Here is a 12,826-nt window from a genome sequence, read left to right on the forward strand (position 1 = left end):
TCGTTTTCCTCCGATTGTTTAATTGTTCCATGGTGTTCTTTGTTTGCTCTGGGATGTTTGAGTCCATTACTGTATTTTCTTCTTCTTCTTCTTCTTCTTCTTCTTCTGATTGCACATTATTTTGTTCCAGTATTTGTTGTACTTGTTCTTTGATGTTTTCTAATTCTGACTGGGGTATCCTGTTATTTTTGATTATTACACGGATCTGATCAGCTAGTCATTGTTCTGTTAAAAATTTTAATTCTGGGTATCTGGTAATAAATTTTGTGTATACTTGTGATCTGTATCCAGTTGTGTTGGTTCCTAAGTTTGTTGCTTGGTAATAGCAGAACATGAGGTGTCGGTTAACTTCATCTGACCATCTCATCCTCTGTCTTTGTTTTCCTTCTAGGGTGGTTGCAGGAAGCATATCCTGCAAAACACCTCTATTTGGATTTAAATCATTTTCCAGTTGGCTAGCAGTGTCGTTACCATTGTGGGCGGGCATAGGGTTCAAGCGTCGTCCCCGACCATGACAGCGCTTGTTCGAGGCTTCATTAGTTCTGTCCTGAACCAACTAACCACACTAAAATGGGGCTTAGCCCTATTAGTGGTTTGTTCTTTTCGTCGCCTTTTACGACTGGCAGAACATACCGGAGGCCTATTCTTTTCCCGGGCCTCCACGGGGATTATTATTATTATTATCTTTCCTTTCTCAGACCTTAGGTCTGGTTCGGAATGAAAGTGACGCGGACCTTGATCAAGCGTCACTTCCTTTTAACTGTACGGTATATGTTACATTGCGTTTAAGAACTTTCGGGTAATTGAACATGTATCAATAATTACGGATTTCTGAAGTTGTATATATAAGTTTGGATGTAGCTGTATTGCATTGATGTACTGGTGGATATTGCGTGGTATGACTCCTGTAGTTGAAAGTATAATTGGTATAATGTCAACTTTATCCTGATGCCACATGTCCTTGACTTCCTCAGCCAGTTGGATGTATTTTTCAATTTTTTCTCCTGTTTTCTTCTGTATATTTGCTGTATTGGGTATGGATATTTCAATTAGTTGTGTTAATTTCTTCTTTTTATTGGTGAGTATGATGTCAGGTTTGTTATGTGGTGTTGTTTTATCTGTTATAATGGTTCTGTTCCAGTATAATTTGTATTCATCATTCTCCAGTACATTTTGTGGTGCATACTTGTATGTGGGAACGTGTTGTTTTATTAGTTTATGTTGTATGGCAAGTTGTTGATGTATTATTTTTGCTACATTGTCATGTCTTCTGGGGTATTCTGTATTTGCTAGTATTGTACATCCGCTTGTGATGTGATCTGCTGTTTCTATTTGTTGTTTGCAAAGTCTGCATTTATCTGTTGTGGTATTGGGATCTTTAATAATATGCTTGCTGTAATATCTGGTGTTTATTGTTTGATCCTGTATTGCAATCATGAATCCTTCCGTCTCACTGTATATATTGCCTCTTCTTAGCCATGTGTTGGATGCGTCTTGATCGATGTGTGGCTGTGTTAGATGATACGGGTGCTTGCCATGTAGTGTTTTCTTTTTCCAATTTACTTTCTTTGTATCTGTTGCTGTTATGTGATCTAAAGGGTTGTAGAGGTGGTTATGAAATTGTAGTGGTGTAGCCGATGTATTTATGTGGGTGATTGCTTTGTGTATTTTGCTAGTTTCTGCTCGTTCTAGAAAGAATTTTCTTAAATTGTCTATCTGTCCATAATGTAGGTTTTTTATGTCGATAAATCCCCTTCCTCCTTCCTTTCTGCTTAATGTGAATCTTTCTGTTGCTGAATGTATGTGATGTATTCTATATTTGTGGCATTGTGATCGTGTAAGTGTATTGAGTGCTTCTAGGTCTGTGTTACTCCATTTCACTACTCCAAATGAGTAGGTCAATATTGGTATGGCGTAAGTATTTACAGCTTTTGTCTTGTTTCTTGCTGTCAATTCTGTTTTCAGTATTTTTGTTAGTCTTTGTCTATATTGTTCTTTTAGTTCTTCTTTAATATTTGTATTACCTATTCCTATTTTTTGTCTGTATCCTAGATATTTATAGGCATCTGTTTTTTCCATCGCTTCTATGCAGTTGCTGTGGTTATCTAGTATGTAATCTTCTTGTTTAGTGTGTTTTCCCTTGACTATGCTATTTTTCTTACATTTGTCTGTTCCAAAAGCCATATTTATATCATTGCTGAATACTTCTGTTATCTTTAGTAATTGGTTGAGTTGTTGATTTGTTGCTGCCAGTAGTTTTAGATCATCCATGTATAGCAAATGTGTGATTTTGTGTGGGTATGTTCCAGTAATATTGTATCCATAATTTGTATTATTTAGCATGTTGGATAGTGGGTTCAGGGCAAGGCAGAACCACATAGGGCTTAATGAGTCTCCTTGGTATATTCCACGCTTAATCTGTATTGGCTGTGATGTGATATTATTTGAATTTGTTTGGATATTAAGTGTGGTTTTCCAATTTTTCATTACTATGTTTAGGAACTGTATCAATTTAGGATCTACTTTGTATATTTCCAATATTTGTAGTAACCATGAGTGGGGTACACTATCAAAAGCTTTTTGGTAATCAATGTATGCGTAGTGTAGTGACCTTTGTTTAGTTTTAGCTTGATATGTCACCTCTGTATCTATTATCAGTTGCTCTTTACATCCTCGTGCTCCTTTGCAACAGCCTTTTTGTTCTTCATTGATAATTTTGTTCTGTGTTGTATGTGTCATTAATTTCTGTGTAATGACTGAAGTTAATATTCTGTATATTGTTGGTAGGCATGTTATGGGGCGATATTTTGCTGGGTTTGCTGTGTCTGCTTGATCTTTAGGTTTCAGATAGTTTATTCCATGTGCAAGTGTATCAGGGAATGTGTATGGGTCTGCAATGTAACTGTTATTATTATTATTATTATTATTATTATTATTATTATTATTCTTTCTTTTCTCAGACGTTATGTCTGGTCAAAAATGGAAAGTGACGCAGACCTTGATCAAGCGTGACTTCCTTTTAATTGTACAGTATATGTTATATTGCATTTAGGAACTTTCGGGTGATTGAACATGTATCAATAACTACGGATTTCTGTAGCTGTATATATAAGTTTGGATGTAGCTGTATTGCATTGATGTACTGGTGGATATTGTGTGGTATGACTCCTGTAGTTGATAGTATAATCGGTATAATGTCAACTTTATCCTGATGCCACATGTCCTTGACTTCCTCAGCCAGTTGGATGTATTTTTCAATTTTTCTCCTGTTTTCTTCTGTATATTTGTTGTATTGGGTATGGATATTTCGATTAGTTGTGCTAATTTCTTCTTTTTATTGGTGAGTATGATGTCAGGTTTGTTATGTGGTGGTGTTTTATCTGTTATAATGGTTCTGTTTCAGTATAATTTGTATTCATCATTCTCCAGTACATTTTGTGGTGCATACTTGTATGTGGGAACATGTTGTTTTATAAGTTTATGTTGTAAGGCAAGATGATGTGATCTGCTGTTTCTATTTGTTGTTTGCAAAGTCTGCATTTATCTGTTGTGGTATTGGGATCTTTAATAATATGCTTGCTGTAATATCTGGTGTTTATTGTTTGATCCCGTATTGCAATCATGAATCCTTCCGTCTCCCTGTACATATTGCCTTTTCTTAGCCACGTGTTGGATGCGTCTTGATCGATGTGTGGCTGTGTTAGATGATACGGGTGCTTGCCATGTAGTGTTTTCTTTTTCCAATTTACTTTCTTCGTATCTGCTGATGTTATGTGATCTAGAGGGTTGTACAAGTGGTTATGAAATTGCAGTGGTGTAGCCAATGTATTTATATGAGTGATTGCTTTGTGTATTTTGCTAGTTTCTGCTCGTTCTAGAAAGAATTTTCTTAAATTGTCTACCTGTCCATAATGTAGGTTTTTTATGTCGATAAATCCCCTTCCTCTTTCCTTTCTGCTTAATGTGAATCTTATTATTATTATTATTATTATTATTATTATTATTACTACAATTCTTACTACTGAAATATATACAGTAACAAACAGGTTCTAATACTTACAAGATACCATTAAATTCTGTTCCTTCTACAGGCACATTTTCACCATCCTCCTTCCTCTGGACTCCATAGCACTCCTACTTGCTTGTAAACCCACTAACAACTTGAACAATACTTATATTCCTTGCCAGGATGTCTCATTTCATTGTTGTCACAGAGCGACGATGATAATGCGTCTAAAGAGAAGTAGCGGGAAAAGCAACTTCTAACAGTTCTGTTAGGATCATAAAAATGTTAAGAGCTATTCTGTTTCAAAAATTAACACTGGGTCCTGTGGTCTGAAAACCGATCAGCTCTTCCATCTGACTGATCCTTACTAATTTTCGTAAAATGTAGGTAAGTTGACAACTAAAATGGAAACCACATAAGACAGTTATGCCTGTTTGATTGTAATGTTGGTCTGGATTCTGTGTATCTTATGTTACTAACAACTCAAAAGTAGCAAAAATGTAGTTATGCCAGTCTGATCCTAAATGGGCGAGTTGTTCTCCATCTGGCCCCTGTGACAAGAGAGAGTGGTCTCGTGTGTGTGTGTGTGTGTGTGTGTGTGTGTGTGTGTGTGTGTGTGTGTGGTTTTTTTTTTTTTGGTCCACTACTTCAGAAGAAGGCCGTCTGGCCAAAAGCTTAATTGCTGAGCAGTTTTTGTTGTGCCTGTCTGTGACTAAACATCTCCACTAAATGTCTACCCTTTTTGTAATATTGTCATTATTTCATCCTGGATTTTCTACTATTCTAACCTATATTTATACTTATTGTAAGTGGTCTGAATGTGATTGAATATTTGTAACGTTCCCTTATTTAAATATTGTTATAACACATTACTTACTGTGGTAAGTTGTCAAGTTGAGCCTAACTCACGTCTGTAGAATGATGTATTTTTGGTGGGGATAGCCCTCAGCCAATGAGAGTTTGACAGTGGCGGAACCCTGCTGGAGTCAAGTGGAGACAGACACGCAAGGGCGCAATTTGGGACACTTATATGTGAGTTCTGGAAGAACCGAGTTAAACTGAGTTACAATGGAAACTCACATGTTGTTGTTGTGGTCTTCAGTCCTGAGACTGGTTTGATGTAGCTCTCCATGCTACTCTATCCTGTGCAAGCTTCTTCATCTCCCAGTACCTACCGCAGCCTACATCCTTCTGAATCTGCTTAGTGTATTCATCTCTTGGTCTCCCTCTATGATTTTTACCCTCCACGCTTCCCTCCAATACTAAATTGGTGATGCCTCGATGTCTCAGAACATGTCCTACCAACCGATCCCTTCTTCTAGTCAAGTTGTGCCCAAGCTCCTCTTCTCCCCAATTCTATTCAATACCTCCTCATTAGTTATGTGATCTACCCATCTAATCTTCAGCATTGTTCTGTAGCACCACATTTCGAAAGATTCTATTCTCTTCTTGTCTAAACTATTTATCGTCCACGTTTCACTTCCATACATGGCTACACTCCATACAAATACTTTCAGAAACGACTTCCTGACACTTAAATCTATACTCAATGTTAACAAATTTCTCTTCTTCAGAAACGCTTTCCCTGCCATTGCCATTCTACATTTTATATCCTCTCTACTTTGACCATCATCAGTTATTTTGCTCCCCAAATAGCAAAACTCCTTTACTACTTTAAGTGTCTCATTTACTAATCTAATTTCCTCAGCATCACCCAATTTAATTCGACTACAGTCCATTATCCTCACTTTGCTTTTGTTAATGTTCATCTTATATCCTCCTTTCAAGACACTGTCCATTCTGTTCAGCTGCTCTTGCAAGTCCTTTCCTGTCTCTGACAGAATTACAATGTCATCGGCAAACCTCAAAGTTTTTATTTCTTCTCCATGGATTTTAATACCTACTCCGAACTTTTCTTTTGTTTCCTTTATTGCTTGCTCAATATACAGATTGAATAACATCGGGGATAGGCTACAACCCTGTTTCACTCATTTCCCAACCACCGCTTGCCTTTCATACCCCTCGACTCTTATAACTGCCATCTGGTTTCTGTACAAATTGTAAATAGCCTTTCGCTCCCTGTATTTTACCCCTGCCACCTTCAGAATTTGGAAGAGAGTATTCCAATCAACATTGTCAAAAGCTTTCTCTATGTCTACAAATGCTAGGGACATAGGTTTGCCTTTCCTTAATCTTTCTTCTAAGATAAGTCGTAGGGTCAGTATTGCCTCACGTGTTCCAACATTTCTACGGAATCCAAACCGATCTTGCCCGAGGTCGGCTTCTATCAGTTTTTCCATTCGTCTGTAAAGAATCCGCGTTAGTATTTTGCAGCTGTGACTTATTAAACTGATTGTTCGGTAATTTTCACATCTGTCAACATCCACCTTCTTTGGGATTTGAATAATTATATTCTTCCTGAAGTCTGAGGGTATTTCGCCTGTCTCATACATTTTGCTCACCAGATGGCAGAGTTTTGTCAGGACTGGCTCTCCAAAGGCTATCAGTAGTTCTAATGGAATGTCGTCAACTCCGGGGGCCTTGTTTCGACTCGGATCTTTCAGTGCTCTGTCAAACTCTTCACGCAGTATCTTATCTCCCATTTCATCTTCATCTACATCTACATCCTCTTCCATTTCCATAACATTGTCCTCAAGTACATCGCCCTTGTATAGACCCTCTATATACTCCTTCCACCTTTCTGCTTTCCCTTCTTTGCTTAGAACTGGGTTTCCATCAAAGCTCTTGATATCCATGCAAGTGGTTCTCCTTTCTCCAAAGGTCTCTTTAATTTTCCTGTAGGCAGTATCTATCTTACCCCTAGTGAGATAAGCCTCTACATCCTTACATTTGTCCTCTAGCCATCCCTGCTTAGCCATTTTGCACTTCCTGTCAATCTGATTTTTGAGATGTTTGTATTCCTTTTTGCCTGCTTCATTTACTGCATTTTTATATTTTTCCTTTCATCAATTAAATTCAATATTTCTTCTGTTAGCCAAGGTTTTCTACTATCCCTTGTCTTTTTACCTACTTGATCCTCTGCTGCCTTCACTACTTCATCCCTCAAAGCCACCCACTCTTATTCTACTGTATTTCTTTCCCCCATTCCTGTCAATTGTTCCCTTATGCTCTCCCTGAAACTCTGTACAACCTCTGGTTCTTTCAGTTTATCCAGGTCCCATCTGCTTAAATTCCCACCTTTTTGCAGTTTCTTCAGTTTTAATCTTTCAGTTTTAATCTCACATAGTGAACATAATTCGTTCCAGAATCTTAATCGAAGTGCGAAACACTCATTAAGTGGAACAAATTGTCGTATATAATTTAATGTAAAACACGATAATGCATTCCGTGCAGAGAAAGCACTAAAAATTTATCTTATTCATGCCATTTATTCAAAGAGAATTATACATACAATATTATGTACTTTATTGTTCACAATACACAACTAATCTTTTTTTACTAGGAAGCTGTCTATAGTCATTTGTTTCTGCTGACACTTCAACACTTGGCGAAAATGTGACACAGCATTGTTGTCAAATAAATTTGTAGCGCGCACAGCCACTGCTTTATTGGTGTGATGATTTTCAATGTTCGATGCAACCGATTCCCACACTTTCAGCATTCCTCTTATTGCACCAGACGATTGCTGCTTTGCCATTACTGCCTCAGTCTCCTCCTCCGAACTCCTTTCTTGGCTGTGATCTTCTACGAGCTCACGTATATCATTGTTATCTAGTCCCATGCTCTCGGCCACAGACACAATCTCGTTAACTACAGGCTCCGCTGGTACTGGCTCAAATGCCTTAGAGTCACATCTGACAACGCACTCTGGCCAAAGCTTCTCCCGAGAAGAAGTGAGAGTTCTCTTTGTAACCCCTTCCCATTTCTTTTGAATCATCTTGACACAGGCAATGATGTTGAAGTGATATTTGCAAAACTCACAGAGAGAGTGGTAGATTCAATCAACACAGAGCAATGCTCAATGAGTGCTTCAGTGAAGAGCTTCTTAAAGTTAGAAATAATCTGCTGGTCACAGGTTGGAGTAAAGGAGTGGTGTCGGAAGGCAGAAACTGGATCCTGATGAACTGAAATTGGTCTCGTAGGCCTGAAGAATGGGCAAGAACGTTGTCCATAACGAGCAAGACATGGAATGGCAGATTCGTCTCAAGCAAATATTTTTTCATCAAAGGACCACACACTTCATTGATCCAATCACAAAAAAAAGATCACACTTCACTCAAACCTTGTTGTTGGACCTCCACACCACATTTAGCCTGCTCTTCTGGACTTGCACTTCTTGAAGGCTAGTAGAGTTTCTGAATGGCAAACAAGCAGCAGTTTTAATTTTCAAATCACCAGTTGCATTGGCACAGAACATCAGTGTGATGGTCTTGTGACCAGACAATGCCTTCTCTGCCGTTATAAAGGTACGTTTCGGCACCCTTCTCCAGAATAGATCCATCTCATCACAATTAAAAACCCGTTGTGGCACACAACCCTCAGAGTCTACAAGCATCTCTAAGTTGCTGATAAAGCTCTCTGCAACCTTCGTGTTGGAGCTGGCTGCTTCACCGTGCCTCACAACGTTGTGGATGCCTGTTGTTCTCTTAAGCTTCTCGAACCACCTGTGGCTTCCCTTAAATACTTCTTCAGCTGCTGCTGATCCTCCTGTCCCTTAAGTAGGTTGACAAAAATCATTCCTGCCTTCTCACAGATGAGTTCTCGTTAATAGTGTTGCCTTGCAATTGCTTTTCGTTTATCTGTGTAAGGAGCAAACTTTTAACATCGTCCATAATACGAAAGCTTTGTTTGGATACTCTTGTCTCTCCCTTTAAAGCATCTATTTCCATAATCTTGTCCCTGTTCTTGAGGATAGTGCAAATAGTTTATATAGACCAATTGCATGTGTGTGCTAAATTAGCAACACTTGTGCCACGTTCAATGATTTTACGCTTCATTTCTAAGGTCATTTTGTTCCTCTTATGGTTGTCTTCTTGTGGCTTTATCTTTGGGGTCATTTCTACGAAGATTATTAAAATTTGAAAAAAAAAAAAAGTGTGTACACAAGTTTACAAAAATGCGATTGTAGCAGAAAGAGCACTTAACCCAGACTGCAGTACATACTAAAGACATTGTTCATATACTGCTGCCGACAATGAAAGGTGTTCATATTGTAGAACATTTCCCCTACTGTGCGCGAACTGTTGGTGGATTCACAGTAAATCGTCATCGCTCGTTATGCGAAACATCACTCGTCAAGAGAGCCATTTCTTAAAAATTTGTTTCATTCGTTATACGGATTGCACGTAATGCGACATGCTCATTATGCGAGGTTCCACTGTATTTCATTGTGGGAGTGATACATTCTGGGCACTGAACAGCTGCTAAAATACCTTAACTTTCAATAGGATTTTAACTATTGTGAGGTCTGCACGTGCCCCAGTCAGAACTTTTAACTTTTCCTTTTGCATTAAGGAATTGAGACAGACAGAGTACGAGTTTCCATTCTTTATCTCTTGGGCGTCAGTGTGCAATTTGTCATACTGAACTCTCAAATTACTTTGAGCAGGCAAATATTTCGTAGATTGTGATCACGAAATGGACTCAATTTTCAGGTGTCTTTGACGACTATTTCGGGAATTCTGCTACCATTCTCGTAATGGTCTCGACACAACTTTACTGCATTTAATAAGGTTATTTTTTGTCTGTATTATAATCGGTTACCATAAGACCACTTTCAATATACCTGAGATTTACTTTCTCGAATATTGTTCGACAGGGTTCTCCGATGACATCTACATCAATTACTGACGTCAGAATTGTACCCTTATCATTAGTTATTCATTTGCTTTTTATTTTATATTTCTGTTTATTTCGTTAATTCACCATTCTAGCCAAGGCATAGACTATTTGACTGCAGGATCACAGCTACGGGTTATTATTTGCAACAAATTAGCTACCAGGCACAGGAGCAGACGTGTGCAGCCCGATTACCTCAATTACGGGTAACTGCACGTTAAGTCTCAGTCAGATCGCTCACGTGGGATGCCAGAGTGAGAAGCTACTAGTCGGCAGTATACCTGCCAGATGACGTCACTGCTGTCGAGAGACGCCGCCCTCCCCTGTCGGTACTCACCGCGTGGCCGGTGCCAGAGCCGGTGCCACCCTGCCGGATGTTGTTGGGAGGCACGTGGGCCACCCTCGCACTGCCGCCGCCGGGACCCTCGGCCAACTCGCGCAGCCGCCGTGCCAGCCGGCTGCCCGGACCCTCCGCCGCCGGTCTTTTTGCCGCTACCTGGAGGAGGGGAGAGCAGAGGAGGAGGGTGAGGCGCGGCACAGGGCCGGGCTCTTCCAGATGGAAACGGGCCTAGTGTCCGATAGTCCAATTTGTGTATTGCCGGAGACGAGATTTTTTTTTTTCCTTCCGTAACCTCGTCTTTTGTGAATTTGGCATTTTGACGTGTATTTAATCAGGTATGTTTGGACAGTATGGCCTCGCTTCGAAATTGTTTTCTGTATACACACGAGTTGATGACATCAGTTAGAAAGTATGGGGTACTTCAATATTTGTATAACACGAAAGAACAAAAATTAATTAAAGTTTGGCACCATATAAATTCACAAAGTTTTCAGTAAATTTTGTGCAAAATTTATTCATAACTTTTACACTAAGTTTGGCTCATTTATAAAACTAAAATTGGTTATGGCTTTTGCTATATGAAAACTATGGTAAAAACGAGGGGTAGTCTTAAAAATTGTGAAACTTAACAGTAATTGCAGGTAAGGACAAAGAAGAGAAAACCGTATTTATATTAGTGAGGAAATTCCATAAAATATTATAATGTTACTAATGTAAGGAAAAAAAAAAAAAACAACCAAAAAACTGATAGTCGGTTGGGAGACGACTGTTACGAAATTACCTGTTTATGATCAAATGAATTTTACGTGAATTTATAGCAAAGTAAAATCAATACAGTCGTTCTTTAAAATATGTAAATGCCATTGCAGCTGTGACGATACGTCTCACTACTGTCAGTCTCGTCTGGTTCACATACAGTTTTGAACTTTGGTATTGTACTATTTGACAGATGTAATCAAATGGACCACCACCATGGAAAAAGTGTACAATTTTCAAAAGTTAAAAATTCTGTGTGCTATTGGATGTGATTTTATTTTAAAAGATAAGTAACAGTATTTTTGCCAAAGACAGTATAATACTGAAATGTTTGCTCCCATCTATGCAAGTGGGGTAACTAATTTTTCACAGTTGCAGTAAAAGATAAGCACCCATCAAAACTGAGGCTGAGTTTTGTTTGAATTTGCATTATTTATTAATGGCGGGTAATAAGGACAAACATTTCAATTGGTAGTATCTCGGGGTAGACATCACGAGCCCCTACATATTTCATACAACACTGGGACATGTAAGACTGGCAACAAAAGACATGTTGTCATTTATTTAATGTGTTCCATTCTTATATCTCACATTTCTATCTGTTTGATATATACTCACAACTAATTTGATGTGTCAATTGCCACAGATTGTTCTACCCACATACTGGAATGTTTCCCTTATCTTTATTTCCCTAATGGAAGTTTTAGGAATAGGCTGTCAACACAGCCCAGTGGCCTATCCGTAACTTCCGTATCTTGCTAGGTTTCGGGCTTCTCTTACTTTTTTTCACAGTCATCACACAATATTAAGTTATGAGGGCCTACTATTCAGTACCCTCGAACCGTGACGCAACTTCTTCTTGCGGACTTCGATCAGTTGCATTGAAGATGGTAAGACACACCAATAAAAGTAAAACGACTGTAATGGTATGTAGATAAGTTTAAGTCAGGTGACACAGTGGAGTTGGGGAGGGGGGGGGGGGGGGGGGGAGTAGAGACGGGGTGGGAGGGAGATAGAAGTGGAACACGGAAAGTAATACACAAGTTTTGCTACTTGGGGAGTAAAATAAATGATGATTGTTAAAGCAGAGAGGATGCCAAATGTGGACTGGCAATAGAAGAAAAAGCTTTCCGAGGAAGAGAGGTATGTCAAGATATAAAACAAATTTAAATATTAAGAACTCTTTTTCTGAAAGTGTTTGGATTGTAGTAGTAAGGAACTTAAATGTGGATGATAAATAGTACAGCCAATGACAGTCTAGAACTGTCTGAAATAAAGTGGTAAGAGGGTGCAGGGTGCAGGGTGCAGGGTGCAGACCAGTGCGGAGAGATGCATCGCACCGGTATTTGGTCCGACGACTGGACACCGTAACGTGAGAGGGAAAATTCGACTGGGAGAACTGTTAAACTATAATGAGACAGATGAAACAAAGCTGAGCCACTTCTCTCTGGGAGACAAAGTCGCAGTCACTAACGGAGGCAGGCGAGTTTAGGCTGCTCCTGTGCACGTGACGTCACATATTTTCCGACGAGAACGTCGGAGACAGTGTAAGTGCCAAATGTGATTGTAGTGAGGTGTTTAGTGGATTTTTATTCCGTCTGTTTCAAGTTATTGTGGCTGACAATGACAGTAAGGGACAAATTCTACGTAAACTAGTGACAGACAATTTATGGGGGACACCTTTCTTCCCATGCGGAGCAGAAAATGCTGGAACTGACAACAGTGCAGTTCCCTGGCACGCTTCTAGCTGCACGCACTGCTTCTGTAACTACCTCTCCAGTTCCTTCCCGAGGGAAGAGAGGATACAAAGTGGGCACCTAGAAAGGAGGGACAGATGTAATTAGGACGATGGAGGGAGAGGAGGGAGGGAGGGGGAATGGGGGAGGGCAGAAATTCTCTTCATATGGGGTGTGAACAACCTGTTT

The 12,826-nt window shown here is 39.3% G+C and overlaps 1 protein-coding gene across 3 annotated transcripts in view; it reads right to left on the reverse strand.

Moving 5' to 3' along the window:
* LOC124550899 (zinc finger CCCH domain-containing protein 14) overlaps nucleotides 1-12,826 on the reverse strand; it is a 203,139-nt gene that overhangs the window by 132,556 nt on the left and 57,757 nt on the right. For all 3 annotated transcript variants that reach the window (XM_047125677.1, XM_047125676.1, XM_047125675.1), the window contains one exon: nucleotides 10,143-10,301. In XM_047125677.1, coding sequence (XP_046981633.1) covers nucleotides 10,143-10,301 — 159 coding nt within the window. The remainder of the gene's footprint in view (nucleotides 1-10,142; nucleotides 10,302-12,826) is intronic.

This window comes from Schistocerca americana, chromosome 9 (genome assembly GCF_021461395.2).
Source record: "Schistocerca americana isolate TAMUIC-IGC-003095 chromosome 9, iqSchAmer2.1, whole genome shotgun sequence".
NCBI classification, from domain to species: Eukaryota; Metazoa; Arthropoda; class Insecta; order Orthoptera; family Acrididae; genus Schistocerca; species Schistocerca americana.